The following is an 18,362-nucleotide window of genomic DNA, read 5'->3' as shown; positions in this document are numbered from 1 at the left end:
CATTAGAGAACTCATCACACCTATAGCTGCTACCCGTCTGTCCCATTTCAACTGAGAGGCCACTATCATTCGGCATTTTTAATTGTGATACAATTTAATGCATTTGAAATCATTTTTAGTTTGTTCAGACTAAACTAGCAGAATGATCTAAACTCATTACAGAGAGACATTACAATCCCACAGTCGAAACACATGGATGTTATGTTAATTGGTGGTTCTAAATCGACCATAGGTATGAATGCAAGTGTGAATGCCTCTATGTGTTGGTCTAGACTGGTAACCTGTGCAGGGTGTACCCTGCTTCTTGCCCCATGACACCTTAGGTAGGCTTCAGTAGTGCACTGTGCAGCGCTGTGTGATGGGTCGTGGGATGTAAATGTGCCGGTCGCTAAAGCGCTTTGGGTCGACTTCTGTGTTCAAATGTGCTATAGGCTATAAATGTTGGCTTTGACAGTGCATTTGTTTAAAATCACCCATGTCCATTTGGGTGCTTATTAGAAATGAATATTGATTGATGAGTGTATAGATTTTTACTGGTATATGAATACCATCTGGCTACTCGCTGCGCTGCATGGAGCCATATTTGCCTTTAAAATAGTAAGTAGGAGTGCAAAGCATGCAGCAGCATTGAGACAGCGCGTCCTTCATTTGACGTGGAAAACCTGTAGCTGTCTTTTTGTGTCAATTTAATAGATGGCCAAAATATTATGCTGTTTCTCAGTGAATAAGTTGCTGGAGGCAGTTGGAGTGCGGGCCTTTCCTGCAGTCAGTCGTGATTAAGATACATAATGTGTCACTACCCAGTTTAGCTCCTGTGGGATGGTTTTACTGCACGCCATTGCTCTGGTTTTCCCTCACTCCACGTTTTTGTAACTGCCCTTTCCTTTAAAAAATAAAACTAAACAAAGCAGTGGATAAATGCATTTTTTTAAAGTTCCTGTTTATTCAAAGAATTCATGTTTGTATTTTTATTTTTTATTTTTTTGCTTAATGGGAGTAGTCTGTTGTAGGTCATGTTTGTGTGGCTATCAGGTCAAAGCACTTACAGATGAGGAAATGTGAAATAAATGGTAGTTACCTTGATGAGCCTGACTGATATACTGACAAATATATAATTTAATAGATATAATGACATTTGCACTAATTTAGGGTCAGACCCAACAAAGTATTATTAACAAACCTGTGTGACTTTAGATGAGGTCATTGCTCATATTGCAGTTCTCTAAATGTGCTCAAATCTTGGTAATGGTGGCCCCAGCTTTACTTTTGGTTAAATCCCATCAGCTCCTTGAGATCTGCTGACCACCTCAGTTGTGTCCCACCTGTCTTCACTTTCTCACACTCTTTGCCTCAATCCCATTACACCGAGTTCAAATGTTACAGTCACAGCTTTCTTTGTGTTGTTTCTCAATCCTTGAGAGCTGCCCCTGACCCTTTGTAATCCATCTCTGGAGATCCCCGCTGCCGTAGTAACCAAATTAAACGTGTCACAGAGTAATGATGATTGGCCTGAAATTCAGTCATAGCTTCGGTCAAGGGGGGCAGGGGTATCTGTAGAGTAGTGTGAACATGTGTTTTGAGTCACGAGGATGTATGCCCAATAAACCCCTGTGAAGTCGGTGGTTTTCTGAGCAAGACTAATTTCTCTTCTAGGAGAAGTTTTCAAGATATCCAGGTTTTGTTTGTTCAAAAACAAGGTTTCAGTGAGCACCCTTAATCAACCTCCAGCCCCTCCGATGGAAGCTGTGTGAAGGCTGAGCTCGTGTTGGTGAAATGTCAGCGCTATGGATGCACACTGGTGTGTGAAGTGGCTGCCCATACACCTACTAAAGGGTTTGTAGGCTCTGTGCTAATTGGCCCGCTCCTGGTAACAATACAGCAGCTAAATGTCAGGGCTCCCTCAGCACTTTGTCTCCATGCTGGTTGCTTCTCAGTTCTGTATAATACTCTTCATTGATTAGAAAAAAAAACCCACTCAGGAGACAATAGACCTCGTGAGTTGGGCTGGAGTGGGAGGTTGTGTGTGTGGGAGTGTGGGTTAGTGTGTAAGCCTGATTATAAGCTCATTCAGGTCACTATTTTTCCAGCTTAGTGGATAATTTTTGCTAATATTGTTTATATAAATCTCACAGTTTATATTTTCCAGCCTCTTTGTCTACGGGAACATAAATCTTATATAAAGCGTGCAAACAATTTTATGCTGAATTGTCTAGATATTAAAAAACAAACATTTTCTTTGAGGTGAAAACATTTCAACAATCACAAAGAAAATCATGTGTAATTTCTATCAATCCAAGTCTGGTTATAAAATACACACGCAGGCTTTTGCAGCCCCCATGAAACCACTCTGACATCATAAAATGACCCTCTGTCTGTGGTTATAATATTATTTCACTCCATTTACTATTTAAAAAGCTGACCGCATCAGACATATTTCTTTAGTCTCTAACCATCCGTACTGTATACTGTATATGAATCGTCATAACACTGAGCCACAGGAAACCATCAGAATACGCTGACTCTACATTAGCACGCAAAATATGTGTGCGTAGCGCATGAGAGGTAAAACAAAAACAAAACCCTCAGACTTCCAGGATGAGTTAATGCATCTGCACAGATATAAAAGTGTAAGATGACAGATTACGGTGGTGCTTAATTATAGTTCTTAAATCAATTTGTTTAGTGAATCATTGCTGATAATGCAAATAAGCATACAGAGTAGATAAAAGCAGCAACACCAACAATAAGCAGGGTTATGTCCCCTACCTTTGTGTTTGCTGCCTCTTTTTCCCGTCTCTTTGCACTTTCTGTCCTCCCTCGCTCTTCAGCTCAGTATCTCTCTCGGGTGCAAGAGTGGAATAACTGGTGTTTAAAGGAGGCTTTAATTTTATTTACTTTCTGTTCACATTGCTGGATTCTTCTGAGTACACTGAAATTTCTTTAAATGTCACTGAGCTACAAGCCCAATTCTAGAAATGTGTGGATGCTGTATAAAATATAAATAAAAACAGAGGCAATTATGTGCAAATCTCATTAAACTTTATTTAATTCACATTTGAAAAAGGAAAACCAAAAGCCATGCTTCTGTAATAAATGCAGCATGCAGTTTAGCATTGTCTTGCTGAAATATGCAAGGCCTTCCCTGAATAAGACATCATCTGGATGGGAGCATGTGTTGTATATACTTGCATGTGACTTTTCAGCATCTGTCTTTCCAAATAAAAGCTGCCAATTTAATAGGCACTAGTGTACCCCTATACAATCAGAGATGCAGGCCTTTGAATTGTGTGCTGATAACAAGCTAAACTGTTCCTCTCCTCTTTAGTTTGGATAATGTGGTGTCCATATTATCCCCCCAAAAAATTCAGATTTTGATTTGACTGGTCTGAGTCAGTTTTCAACTTGAAGAGAAGATGATGGCTTTTCTGGAGCATGTTCACATCTTCCTTGAACAGAAAAAAAGCTCCTGCACAGAAAGACGAAGAGGAAAATCTGAGGGAACTAAACAAACTCCATCAACTCATATGCAACCAGAAATAATACTCAGCATAGTAGAATAATAACAGGAATGAAAAACTAGGAGCATTAAATTGAAACCAAGCCATTCCAATTCATTCAAATGTAACTGTTACATGTTTCAGTAAGGTCTTCACATAATGTCAAGGTCAGAGCAGCCACTGACACCACAAGGGTCATGTCCTCGATATTTATGTGAAGATTGCTAGACTTCTACTGAATGTCCATGAAATGATCAGTTAATCAAAGTGTTGCTCGCTGGTCAAAGTAACAAAGGAAAAAATATTTTTTAAAAGTCACCCATGAGGTTAAAGTGGGACTGTGTGTTTTTACATATTGTGTGCTTTTATTATGTCACTTGCTAATTTGTTTCAGTTTTACTTTCACTGACTGGTTAGATGTGGGTACTAAAACATACTTTGGTCATTTTAGGAAAAGGTTCAGGTTTAGGATCAAAGTTGCCGTTTCACACACGTGACCGTGCATGTCGAAAAATGACAAATTGGAGTGAGAGACCTGTCTCACTAATGCCATAAACTGGACCTTCAAGCTGTGCAGCCAAAGGACAGCTTGTGTGCAACTCCAGCATCTCCGGATCCGCTGTAAGACCACATTCACCTGTTTGCTTAGGCCTTTCTTAAAACTGACATGTTTATTAGTACCTTTATGAGTTCTTTAACTCAAGGTTTTGGACTGAAGTTGAAAACAAAAAGGGAAAATTTGCCTGCCAAAGATTAAAACATTTTAAACCGACTGTTGCTGGGATGGATATCTGCTGTGGTTTTAAGAGGTGCACAGTCTTAAGCTCATATTTCAACTTTAATCCTGACAGTAATGGAAAAAAAGTGGAGAAAAATAGACAAGGGAGTTTAAAGTCAAGTGTTTTCAAAATGATAAGGTTTGAAAATATGTCTTAGAAGTATAAATTGTTGGAAAACCAACTAAATAAATATTGGAAATGTCCCTTGGAATTTGTGGATTTAAAAAAACAAACAAATTAGACCTGATGCTCTGGTGGAGAGTCACTGAAACCATTATGTTACTGATATTCAGACACACAGTAAAACCATTAAAGAAATGTGGCCTTTTAAAAGTGCACTGTTATTTTCAATAATCCTTTAAGCTAAATTTCATGTTCACAGTCAGTGAGAGCCTGGAGCAAACATCCAGGGAACGGAAGAAGCTTTCTGTTCTTCCTGCACCTAAACGAATAGTGTCAATGAATCAAAAGCAAGGAACAAAGGACTCGATTACACTGTGATGTCACATTAATTGTGTGTATGTGTGTGTGTGTATATGTGTGGCTGGCAGATACTTTTAAGGCTGCTGTGACTGGGAGTGACATTCCCCAGCAGGGAAAATGTATCAGTCTAATTGGCACTCTGTTTAAAATTCATCATCTGTGGACAGACAGTGGAACAGCGTGGCAGTCAGTGGCTCTTTGGTGACTACGTTTGATTGTCTGGCTTTGCAGCAGGCTTGGCCTGCGACTGAGAGAGAACGTAATGAGAACGTGCAGCAGGAGCCTGCGTATGTAAAACAAACTGTTTGGGCACAAGTGTCAGGTAGCGCCACATCTCGTGATGCAAACTGCCAAGGTTGCACAGCAGCGCTTCTCTCTTGACCTCTCAAGATGTAAATAATTTATCTAGTCTAATATTCCTGTAGGTTGTAGCATTCAGAGGAAAACAAACGTGTTCCTCTTGTTCCTGCACAAGACACTTATGTCCCCCCCCACACACACACACCCCCACTGCTGCCACCACACACATCAGCTCCTGCCTTTCCTGGTGTGCCAGTACAAGAACCTATGAATTGCTCAGTCAGCTTCTTTTCTTGTGAAAAAGCACATTTCATCTCATTTGTTTGCATTTTTTTTTTTGCCTTAAAAAGTTTGCTGTCCCAGAAGGAGTAGGAGTAGGGGGAAGGGGTGGGGTAACCAATAGGCCCGGAGGCTGGCCTGCTTGGTGCCGTGCAGCCAACCTGCGCACATTTTCCCTGCAGTCGCTATTTAAGGAGAGTGAAATGCTATTAATATCTTTCTACCGTTTCCACCTTTCTCCAGTCTCTCCCTCTTCTTTTTCTCTGCTGACGACACGCTTCCTCCTCCTTTTCACTCCCTGCTGCTTCACCTTTTTCCTCTCCAGGCACAGCTCGTTAGTCCAATGAAAGTCTAGAACTGTTTATTGTAGTTTTCTTTTTGTGTCCCCATTACGTGTAACTGTGATATGCTAAATTGCCACAGTGGCATTTGACATAGATTCTGATGTGTTTGTCAGACTATAAATAAATCTCTCGTTCCAACCGAGCTTTTCTGAGCATTTGTTCAAGCCGGTCTATATGTTTGCCAGTGCGTGCCCTTGCAGAAGGTGTCACTGCAAGTGTTTGTTCAATAATTGGACCGTGCTGTTATTTGTGTTTGTGCACCTGGAGCATGTGCACAGATTGCAGGTCAATGCCTGAGAGTCGTCGTCAGAGCCTCAGGGATCCAGGCCGGCGCCGTCCACACAAACACGCAGACACACACATGTACAGTAATAGGTACTATGACTTGACCCCATGGCCCTTTCGGTTTATGTCCATATTCACCTGCTCTTATTCTCCTGCTTCTCTTTAACTTCTTTCCCTTCACTGACTGAAATTGTGGAACTATTTTTCACTTTCACTTTAGGTACTTGATACCTAATTCTTATAAATATATGGTGAAAATAAAGACTACATTATCTCTTTTTCTTTCTCTGTCTTCTGTACTGCCGCCTCCTCGTCCTCCCCCTCCTCTGTTTTCTGTAACTGATAGCTGCTTTATCACCAAGTCGTGATTGAATCAAACCTGCATTTTCCCACAATCCAGCTCTGTTTCTCTCGACCTGGTATACTGGCTGGTGTACGCATAGAGTGCTAACATGCACACACAGTGTAATGAAACAATACACAATTTGATGTATGTTTATTAGAGCTGGTAACACCTTTTTATCTCACTTCAGCGTACTCACAGGCCGGCTGAAGTAATGTGAGAACTCCTTTTTCACTTATGTATGCTTACAGGAAAACAGCAGTAAAAGCACCTTGCCTAGCTTCCATTAAAAGCAATCTTCCTGCTCTGCGAGCTGCCGAACATTCATTTGTTGTCTGCCCCAACAGCAGACCAATGACCCTCTGGAGGTCTAAAGGCCCAGAGCCAAATTCTGTGCACTTTATACATACAGAGGCTTGTGGTCTGTATTACGGATCTTTAGAGTTTCAGCATAGAGATGCTTCTCTTTCTCTCTTGGTCTCTCTATCTCTCCCTCTCTTACTGTGCTTGCATTTTTCTTGATTCTCCACCGTGTCCACGAGACAAATTACACTCTTGGATGTTGGAGAAAAGTCAGATATTCTCTGTACAAAGCAGAGCATGCATTATTCTTTTTATAAACTTCTGGGGCAATTACTAAGCCTTTGAGCAGACAGCCTTTCAGTAAACTTATTGAGTGGCTCACTTACATAATGTATTGTATTTATTACATCATGGCAATCTTTTTGATGTGAAACATCTACACTCATATGAAAAAGAAAGTTTTCACAGGACACATTTGCAGTCCTGTGGAAAACAATTAAGTACACACTCACTATAGGAATTAAGTAACAACCATGTGTTGCTAATCAAATCCACTTGATTAACTGATAAATAATAAGTGTGAGCATCGCTATAAAAGCGGAAGTCTTGGCAGGCTTCTTGTCTGGAGCATTCATGTGTGTGTTAACACAGTGCCAAGCAGGAACGACATCAGCAGCAATCTCAGATAGATAGGCCATCCAAACACTTTGATCATCCACAGCAGAAACATATAAGTCAGTCTACCCATGATTGGGCGTCCCAGTAAAGTCACCCCAAAGTCTGCAAAAAACCCAAGAGCTACATTTCAGAATCTCCCCGCCTCAGTCGTCATGGTAAATGTTAAAGTTGACGATGGTACCATTAGAGAAAGACTGCACAAGAATGGGTTGTTTGGAAGAGTTGCCAGGAGGAAACCTTAGCCTAGGTTTGCAAAGCTGCATCTGGACAAGCCACAAGACTTCTGGAACAATGCGCTTTGGACAGATGAGACCAAAGTGAAGATGTTTGGCCATAATGTACAGCACCAAGTTAGGAGAAAACCGCATATTAGCACAAACACATCAAGTGTCACAATGATGGTGGAAGTAGCCACATGACCTGAGTCAACCAAGACCTCGAAGAACACAAGTCAAATGTGGGTCATGCGACAGGATAACGCTCTCAAGCAGAGCAGCAAATCTCCAGCTGGATGTCTGAAAAATACAAGAATCAAGGAGCTGCAAAGGCCCAGTAAACGTCCATACCTCAACCTGATTGAAAAGCTGTAGTGGGAGCTTAAGAGAGCTGTGCATAATCAAATGCCTGCAATCCTCAATGAACTGAAGGTTTGTAAATAAGGCTGGGCCAAAATTCCTCCACAACGATGTGAGAGTCAAACAAAAAATGATTACTTCAAGTTAGTGCTTCCAAAGGTGGTTTTATAAGCTACTGAATCATGGGCTGTACAGGACTGCACAGAGTGCTGTGAAAACTTTCTTTTTCACAGGACTGGATGTATGTTTATTTATAATGTGCTTTTAACCTTCTTTTCCTCTGAGGTCACCCGGGCCTGTCATCATCCTGTGCTGAATATGTAAAGCAACGGCACTTTGATCTCTACCTCATAAAAAACATTATATCTTTAATGCCGACCTCAAAAGAGCATTTTTACTCTGACATTTCTGTTCTTTCTTCTCAAAATTCTTACATCTAAATCCATTTTGAATCTCTTTAAAAAAAATAACCTCAATATAAGGGTACTTTATTGAGGCAGGTTAAAGTCAAAGCTGAGTCAATTTTCTTTCAGTGTCCCATGAGGCCAACCATGCTGAATTGGTGGATTTCAACTGATGCTTTGCTCTTAATTGACATTTCCCTGAAAGGGAGGGCGTGATGGTGTGTGGTGATGCTGGGGTGGATGGAGAAATGTGCCTTCAGCAGAAATGTGACTCCCTCTCGATATTCATCATGCGTGGCCTAACTGTCTGCTCGTCTATTTTGCTTGATTATGCATTTATATCTTAATGTTCATAAGTAGAAAGAAGCAAATGCGTCTACTTGGTGGATCTTAACAGGCCTCTTAAATATATAGAAGAGCCGTAACAGAACGTAAAAGTGAAGGCAATGAAAAAGGTCATCATACATGTCAGATAACTTTAAAAATCTGGATATTATGCAGTATCAGTGGTCTCTTTGACTGAATTTGGGCATATTATATTTTCCCAAGCACTAGTCAGCATTGTCATCCAAATAGCTTTGTTATTTGTATTAGTAATAAACAATATATCAGTGAATTATTTCAAAGGATTTTTGTTTTTATTTGAGCCAAGGAGCTAAGTGGGGTTGGTGGTCAGAAAAAATGGAGGGAAACTGAAAGGGGGAGTAACACTTTGTGCTTAGTGATTTTAGGATCTTATTTTCCTCTGACATTTGCACCAATCAGGCACACTCCTTATAGGTGCAATGCTCTGCTGGGAAACCTGGGGTCATAGGGTTAATGTATATATTAGACGCAGAGCAGAGTTCTGCATGGCAACAGCACTCCCCGAAGGCAGCAGCCTCCCCCGTTAGAACAGAAATACTCAGGAGTATCATTGAGGAGCACTTGAGGTCTTCACCCCAGATGTTGATGCGATCTTGACCTACGGAGGCTCTACACCCAGGCCCTGATTGGTCAGAGCTATTTTTGGCAGCACAAGGGGAGACCTCCTTGACATTTTGTTTTAATGTTGTGACAGATAAGGGTACATATCCAACATACTGGAGAAAATGTGATAATGTCCACACCATTTATGTAACTTTACCTCTCTGCAGCACCACCGTGGATTTTGAATCAAACAATTTGGAGCCTGTATTTCATGAATAGTTAATGAAATACTTTTATTAAACATGTGTGGAATTAAAGCTCAAATTCTGCACTTTGTGCTTCAAATCAAACGACTGTTTGATATAAAATCTACTTTGGTCTTTTAATGCTACATGTACGTTTGGCTGATATTAATGCTCATCTGTGGCTTGTGAACAGGATGAGATGAGTTTTGAAGGGTTTGTTGCATCATAGCGGAAGTAGATTTTATAAATATGCAGTCTAGTTGCAGAAACGGATACGATGACTCATTGAACTGTATAGAAATTGCTGTATGCAAGGGATAGTATTGTATTCAGGTAAATGCAGAGTTGTGTTTCTACGGGAATGTTGTGTCTGCATTTTGTAAAAGTCAAGCTGTCGATCCCGCTGTCTGTGCTCTAACTTGTTTCCTGTCATAAAGCACAAGTCAATGAACCCCCCTGAAATGCTGCTCCAACGAATCTCCTCCTCACCGTATTACACACAACGCTTTGAGTTAATTGGAGAGGAAGGAGAGGGTTTAGTCAGCACATTGCTCAGCTGATGAATGACCAAAATGCATTGTTTGCCGAGAGTCATCTCAGTGTATTTTTCAAACTATCCCTTCTGTGGCTGGAGCACTGTTTACGCCTCGGTGGGCTAAAAAATATACAATGGTAATTAGGAGGTGTCTGTTTATTCACGCGTGGTGTCCGGTGTCTTTCTAGCTGTCTAAGATCTGCTCTGTCTTTCTATTTGTCTCACTATTGGGAAACTGCGGCTGGGCAGGCAGACAAAACAAAAACAGTCTGAGAAGTCGCTCACTGACTCACATCTCACATTCAGTTGAGAAGAGTGAAAGTGAGACGTGTTTTTTTTTTTTTTTTTTACGAGAGCACGAGTTAGACCATTCAGATCAACTAAATCTTTACTGCTGGATTTTAATCAGCTTAATTGATAATGAAGGCTAATATTATCGGCTGATAATTGGCTGTTTTTATATTGAAATTTCTAATGGCCAATAAGTGAAAAAGAAAAAAGAAAAGAAGAAATGAGAGATAACCCATAAACCGTGTTACGAGTGTTGGGGTTGCGGGGGGCGCTGGAGCCTATTCCAGCTGTCATAGGGCGAGAGGCGGGGTACACCCTGGACAGGTCGCCAGTCTGTCACAGGGCCAACACACAGGGACAGACAACCATTCACATTCATTATTTGGATTATCCAATTAACCTGTCCCCTCAAGCTGCATGTCTTTGGACGGTGGGAGGAAGCCGGAGTACCCGGAGGGAACCCACGCAAGCACGGGGAGAACATGCAAACTCCACACAGAAAGACCCCGGCCTGATGGTGGAATTGAACTCAGGACCTTCTTGCTGTGGGGTTATAGTAGCCCTTTAAAGCAGTACTTAGCCACCCTTTTTGTCTGATTTTAATAAGTTCCTCTTCATCTGTCGTCATGTTCCAAATGTGGTCTTTTCACTTGTCTTAAATAACTTTTCAGTAGCTGGGACCACATCCTCATTTGTAGGAGGCGTGTGCATGAATTGAGCCTGCGGTTTTGGGGAAAGGCCTCAGAGGGGAGCAGCATTGGGCCGGGCCGATCCGCATGCACTAATGAGAGGTGAATGAATTGAAAAAGGGAGCGAGGAAAAGCCGACAGAACGCCAAAAGGATGAATGTGTGGTCCTGCTCCTGAAATTCAGATAAATTATTTCCAATGAAACATACTCTTTCAACACTTTCACACACTTAATTTACTTTTTAGTATAGACCATATTTTTAACCCGTTCACACTATTTTGAGAAATAGTACAACATCATTGCAAACACTCACTTCTTCTGCTCCAGCTTTGCTCACCTAGTAATTGATTTCCTCCCAGGCTTCTGATTGGCCTACAGTTATATACATACAGTCGCTTTGGCGTGGTCTTGGCAGCGCTTGATGTAGTTTTTAAAGTTTTCGTGTGGAGGGAGATGTGTTTTAGACGGTGTTTGTGTGCATTTGATTTAAAGAGTAAAAGCAGAAAGCCCCCATTTAAAAATATACCCATGCACATGTCAATGTAGCCTCATCTACGTCGACTTGCTACAGCTTTTTAATATAGTAATGAATGACTATGTGCAGCTGTATATTCTCAGCTGTATATTCTTTACAACCTGGCGTCACACATGCTGTTCGAATGATTATTTCCCCCTTAAAAAACATGTAGATCTATTTCTTCACATCATGACCAAAGAAATAAATCCACATATTGCCTCCTGTCTATCTGTGCTGTCTTCCCTGGACATTTGTTAGTTTTTCCTGATCAATCAGTCAAGAGGTCACAAAAAAGATCTACTCATTTATTCTTGCTCCTGCCTGTTATTTTTATTTTTCTTACACTTCATGTGAACCCAAGAGATGGTGATGGACTGAGACAAATCAGGTCTTTCTTATCGTTTCTTCTTCTGCTGAACATAAATAGGTTTCCAATTTCTTTTTGTTTTTGTTTCACATGGCTGTTGTCCTCTTTCCCAGTGGAACATTTCTCAGTGGAAACGGTATACAGATCAGGCTTTGTGTGCTTCTCAGTTCAGCTGACCTGCTGCTTTTTTGCAAAGCAGCTTTTTAATGCAAACGCTTTAAATGCATTTCATTTCTCACACATTAGCCCAGTTAGAGACTTGTTGATCGTATTACTGAAGATAAAGGGCACCATTGTGCGAGGCTTTGAGAACTGGTTTCGGGTCCAGCAAGTGTTCTCTAACTTTGGGCTGTGACATGTTGACCAGCTGGACCAGCAGCTGCCACCTGGATAATCCTGCCTTGTTGTTCTAGATTTCAAATGGCACAAAGGGCAGCCAGGGAGTGGTTGTGTGTTTGTTCATTTCTCTCAGCTCTTTTTTGCTGTATCTTTTACCCACTTTGTTCTCAAATGGTCCTTCCATGTTCACTGTTATTGTGCTGTGGATCATGTTGTGGAGCTGCGGAGTTGCAGTATGTGGTTAAAGCCAAAAGCAAAGCAGCTGAGCTCCATCACGCTATTGGGGTGATCTGTGATAATCTTACCATTGTTGAGGTAATCTCGGTGTGGGTAATGAAGTTCTTGTGGTTGTCTGACAGTTAGTTTTTAGTCTCACCGAGAATATGCGATTAAATAAATTCATTGTAGCTCTCTTGAGGAACCAATTATATATATATAAATACAATAACATCATTAACGGATAATGAAAATAAAAAGAAACATTATTTTCTAACATAATCAGCATGCTGAGCCTCCTTTAATCGCACTTACACTGAATCTAGCAATAACTTTTTCCACCTGTTAAGTGGGACAGCGAGGTGCAGTAGTGCCAGTGTTTTCCTCTTTTAGGCCCCACGCAATTCCAGAAACACACTAACATGAAATTAGAGTTGATGCCCTGTGCGTAGTGAGGAAAATATTGTTGAATGGCATCAAATATTTTGTTGTTAACAGCTAATGTCTGCATGTGAGAACTGTGATAATAGATTCGGCATTTTAAAATGTTCCCTAACAGTTGTCCTGAACTTAATGATGGAAATTCTGACTTCCCACATCTGCAGAGACACTGAAAAAAATTAAGTGCTTATATAAAGATGAGAGCGGCTTAAGCATGAGACAGAATCAGTCAGAATTTATGTTGTGTTTAATTTCAGGGGAGTTCTTGAGCTCAAGTGGCCATTACTTCTGTGGGGCGAAGTTTTTTTCCTAGCTGAACCGCAGGTTTCCATTTGCTATTGTCCTAATCTAAAAGATTATTTTAGATTATTTATTTTATTATTTTAGCCATAATAATAATAATTATATTATCCATGTGCCATTAGACCAACCCTTCTGAATTTTTATTATATTATTATAATCATATATATACTCCTGATGATTATATATGATTATATATATAACTGTGATGTTATATGTGCTGCGAGTGGAGAGCGAGACTAAAATATCATTAGCATGTCACAATAAAGGTTTATGGCAGGAATAAGCAGTACTTCTGATACACAAACCACACTCAGAAGATCAAGTGATTGCGGCTGGTTTTCTTGTCTTCTGATTTATGTTTAGCTGTTTTATTGATTTCATTGATCGTTCGCAGAGTTATTCAGGATGTTTCACAACAGAATGAAATAGTTTCTGGCTTGTATGTGGACCACATTTTTATTTTTTGATAATAAAAATAAAAATACAATTAAATATGAAAATGAAATAAAATTTAAACATTTATTTATTTATAACTTTTATATACTCACTTGCCAGGGGGATATTTTGGTGAGTCCATGCAAATTGTAACCTCAGCTTAGCTCCCAGGACTGGGTGCAGTCTTCTGCTGCTCTAGCTAATCTGTGTATTTAGAGATGTTCTGTATATCTTTAGTTACTGTTGCCTTCCTATCAAAGCAGTCTGCCCCTTTTCCTCTGACCTCTGACATCAACAAGGTTTTTTTTTCACTCAGAGAACTGCTGCTCATTGGATATTTTCTCTTCTTCAAACCATTGTCAGTAAACCCTAGAGATGGTTGTGCACAGAGTTGCTGCCATTGCTGCTCATTAGATATTTGCAGTAATGAACAGTTAAATCAGGGTATGTAATAAGGTGGCAGTTGAATGGCCTGACAATTTATGCAAAAAACAAACAAACTTGGTTCCATTAGAGTGATTTTTGTCCTACTCACTGAATATGACCGTTTGCATTGTGTTACAGATCAGCAAGTGTTTTCCTGCTTTGTGTGCAGTAATTTTTTGTGTTAGCGGTTAATCATGCAGAGACTAAACAATATATGTAATGAACTGTGTGTGTAACTGGTGTGTTTTTGTGTGTGTTTCAGTTTTCTTCTGGTGTTCAGCTGCTTAGTGCTGTCCGTGTTCTCCACCATCCCCGAACACCAGAAAGCCGCAAACCAAGGTCTCTTCATCCTGGTAGGACCCCCTTCTTCCCTCTAGTTTGCCCTCTTGTTTATACTTATACAAACACATTTATGGCAGCTCCAGTGCACATCGTCACACGCTGTCCTTGCATGCATGCCGTCTCACTTGCTGCAGTCCATCCATGCGTGCTTGCGTATGTGCTTTTCTTTACCGTTAGCGGCGCAGATAGCCATGTAAGCAGGTGGGAGGATTCAGGTGTTGTTGACTGCGCAGGAAATCACAGACATGATGCACTAATCCTAATAGCTATCCCTTAATCCCCTCTCTTCCTCTGTACTTCAGCTGCTTTAGTGAAAGGTAATGGACACCCTTTTCCTCCTTCCTAACCTGACTCGTCCTCTCTCAGCCACCTTTTCCCCCTCTCTCTTCCCACCTTGCGCTTCATAACGTGTTATTTAATGGTAGTACTCTTCACTTCCACATTCCCTCCCTTCACTCTTTCGATCAATCACCTGGCCATTAGCAGACAATCACCCATTAGTGGATTTTACTTACATGAACATTTGCTCTAATGACAGATTGGTTCAGCGCATTATAAACTGTCTGCACGGTCCAGAAACCTGAAAGCAGGAAAGACGCGTGGAAAATGGTTTGACTTGAGTCAGAACTCTAAAGCTGTTAAATTTTCAGTTTAGAAACTGAACATATGACACGAATGTCCCTGGCTACGGTTTTTCTCTCTCTGCTAAGACCTTTAAAATGATATCATGGGAAAGGTTTAATAAACAGAGTGCAGGGAATGTAAATCATGTTATGAAGATTCACATTAGTTCATGTGTTACTGTAAAAAAATGTAAAATATACTTCCCAGCTAGATGTTCATCACATGCAGTGTGACATATTGTGTACTTTTCATGTTACCATGATCCTTTCCACAGCACTGATATTTTTCCTTTTGTTTTTCTTTGTGGTCTCTCAACATAGAGGCTGTGTTGAGTTCACTTGAAAGGTAACATGGTCCTTTTTCCGAAAAAGGCGTTTAGCGTGTGGCTACAACACAAGCTGAACATAACCATGATCCAAAATGGATCACTGGCAACTTGATAGACGTTGGGCACATAAACACCAGATTGCTACTTTAAATAAAATAGACAGCTCTGTTTGGGAGGCAGTTGGTGAGCGTGACACTGGTTTAACAATTTAATGGGAACCCTGTAAAATGATGATTAGTTGAACAAACATAACTGACCCCTCTTTCACTCTGTGTGTGTCGCTTGCAGGAATTTGTCATGATCGTGGTGTTTGGCTTGGAGTACTTCATCAGGGTTTGGGCAGCCGGATGTTGCTGCAGATACCGAGGATGGAAAGGACGACTGAAATTTGCCAGGAAGCCTTTTTGTGTCATAGGTTAGAGTGTGTTTATTTGTGTTTTCCACCTGTTTTCTACTGATTTGGTGCTGAAAAAGCAGCTTAAAGTTGGAACCACTGACATTTATGGCATTAAGAGGGGGTGAAATTTCATAATTCACAGAAGGAGCCTGTAAGGGATGTTTCTCCTCTTATGGGAATTGCCTCTATAATAGCTACATTATGTAACACTGAAATAAGCCTGCGCCACGTCGCTGGAAAATATGTGAAACTATTAATGTATTCATATAAAAGTATCCCTCGGGTGCTGTTTCTTTCTTTGTCATGATGTGCACATCTTCTCTCTAGACTTCATTGTGTTCGTGGCGTCACTGGGAGTGATTGCAGCAGGCACGCAGGGCAACATCTTTGCTACGTCCGCCCTGCGCAGCATGCGTTTTCTTCAGATTTTGCGTATGGTACGCATGGACCGACGAGGAGGCACCTGGAAACTTCTGGGCTCCGTGGTGTATGCTCACAGCAAGGTGGGAATGAGAGGCTGATAAATATGCAGTTAGGTCCCTATGTTTTTGGGCGGTGACACAAAGTAAGATTTTCAAAAGTAGCTTAAATAAGAGTTTTTCAAATCAAACAATGGCCAAATCAGTTTCTTAATTCCAGCACAACAGAGCAGCTTTTCAGTTACTGAAGTCAAAACTGGAGGTGGAGAAACCCACGAACAAGCAAGGAGGAAACATGGCTTTCAATGATGCCCCTGGGATCTACACTTCAGTCCCTAAATGCAAAATTTCATCTGCATATTAAAAACAATCATTTAGCTTGGCAGTTATTTTAAACCTGTGAAAATGGGGAGCTGTGTATAACAACGTCTGTAGTTTCTGAACAGTTAACGTAATACTTTGGTAAAAACTTTCAAGTAAAAGTGAAATTTGCACTTCAGTGGCATGGTGATTGTTTGATGTAAAATCCACTGTGGTGGTGTACGTTGTCCAAACTCATCATACACATGTTCTGACATGTAAACACTGTTTATCTGGTTTATGTTTAAGCAATAACATTTCATTGATTAAGTTGTACACTGAAAATGAAAAGTAAGCTAATACACAGTAGCCACTTGCAACATTATGGATTATTATAAGAGCAGAGAGGAGGCTGAGGGCTGCCATTAAAAGGCCCGCGATGACATGATGGGAACTAATGGGATAAATATCTCAATAGCTTTCAGCGTCAAGGAATATCTTGTGACTCTAATGGATGACCAGCCGTTGTTTGATTACATTCACAGGCCTCAAACATCAAACTCGCTGCTCATTTCTGGCAAATTAGCTGTTACCTTGTTGTGCTGACTTCCTCGCCTGTCACCCAGCATTCGGTTGGAGAACACCTATATACGGCTGTCATGATGATAATGGTGATGAATTGATGCATCAGCTGTCAGAGCAGCCAAGTCAAAGTGGAAGCCAAATGTGATTATGATGAGATTTTAGCCCATAACGATAATAGAGATACAGCAGAGACTGTGGTGGATTGTGATGCTGCTGACAGGTGTGACTAATACCACTGTCTGTCTCACAGGAGTTGATCACAGCCTGGTACATAGGTTTCCTGGTCCTGATCTTTGCCTCCTTCCTCGTCTACCTGGCAGAGAAAGACATCAACTCAGACTTCAACACTTATGCAGACTCCCTCTGGTGGGGGACTGTGAGTATTGCTAACTGTGCCCATATTTGGACTCCCTTTGCAAACATCCCTTTATCATCTTATCATCTGTGATTTAAATGCTCGAGTATACCCAGATGGGATCTATAAATTAAGATTCAGGAGGTGGTAAATGTGTTGTTTTTGGCCAGTTTGTTTAAAGAAGACTCAGTTGTAGGTGAGTGATTGTTGTGTTATCTGAATGTGCATTTCACAAACCTTTAGGTATGTGAGCTGTGCATTTTGTCTGTCTGACTGTCAACAAGACTGCAAAAAATCTGCCAGGCTGAGTTCCACAATGGAGCAAGAGCAATAGAAGAGCCCATTAAGTTTTGGCGTGGATCCACAGAGCTTCTATTAAACTTCTCACTCTTAGTCTTAGAGGAGGGTTCAGCGTGAGATAATTCACAGTGATTTCTAGTCACTGCAAAACATGTCATGAAAGATTGCTGTGGTTTTTAAATTGACAGAAATCACGGGTGGAAATGAGTGCACTTTCATATCAGATCTTTTTTGTGGGAGTAACTTCAGCTTTCGTGAATATATGCTTGAAAAAATTGGCTCTTTGTAAAAGAAACAGTGCAACATGTCAGTGCAGTTTTTGAAAACTGGTAATTTATTAGGCCTCTTCTATTTTGAGCTCGAGATCTGTATTTCTTCCTCTACTCAGATAACTTTAACTACGATTGGCTACGGTGACAAGACCCCTCATACGTGGCAGGGACGGCTCCTAGCTGCCGGCTTTGCTCTTCTGGGAGTCTCTTTCTTTGCCCTGCCTGCTGTAAGTCTCCTATATTTACTCACAGTTCGCGACTCCTTCGGCATTGCCCAAAGTCACGAGTTGCACTCCTGACATTAATTTGATCTTTGACCCTCAGGGAATTTTGGGGTCAGGCTTTGCCTTAAAGGTTCAAGAGCAACACAGGCAGAAACACTTTGAGAAGAGGAGGATGCCTGCAGCAAACCTGATACAGGTGACGGCCACAGCAAGAGTCTCAAAAGCTGTTTCA

The 18,362-nt window shown here is 40.9% G+C and overlaps 1 protein-coding gene across 1 annotated transcript in view; it reads left to right on the top strand.

Moving 5' to 3' along the window:
• kcnq4 (potassium voltage-gated channel subfamily Q member 4) overlaps positions 1 to 18,362 on the top strand; it is a 51,666-nt gene that overhangs the window by 15,014 nt on the left and 18,290 nt on the right. Inside the window, exons 2-7 of the mRNA XM_026156176.2 lie at positions 14,247 to 14,337; positions 15,567 to 15,693; positions 16,003 to 16,178; positions 17,230 to 17,355; positions 18,023 to 18,133; positions 18,231 to 18,326. Coding sequence (XP_026011961.1) covers positions 14,247 to 14,337; positions 15,567 to 15,693; positions 16,003 to 16,178; positions 17,230 to 17,355; positions 18,023 to 18,133; positions 18,231 to 18,326 — 727 coding nt within the window. The remainder of the gene's footprint in view (positions 1 to 14,246; positions 14,338 to 15,566; positions 15,694 to 16,002; positions 16,179 to 17,229; positions 17,356 to 18,022; positions 18,134 to 18,230; positions 18,327 to 18,362) is intronic.

Source organism: Astatotilapia calliptera, chromosome 22, assembly GCF_964374335.1.
Source record: "Astatotilapia calliptera chromosome 22, fAstCal68.1, whole genome shotgun sequence".
Classification (NCBI taxonomy): Eukaryota; Metazoa; Chordata; class Actinopteri; order Cichliformes; family Cichlidae; genus Astatotilapia; species Astatotilapia calliptera.
Note: the sequence above shows the minus strand (reverse complement) of the source record. Positions and strands in the feature narration are given on the sequence as shown.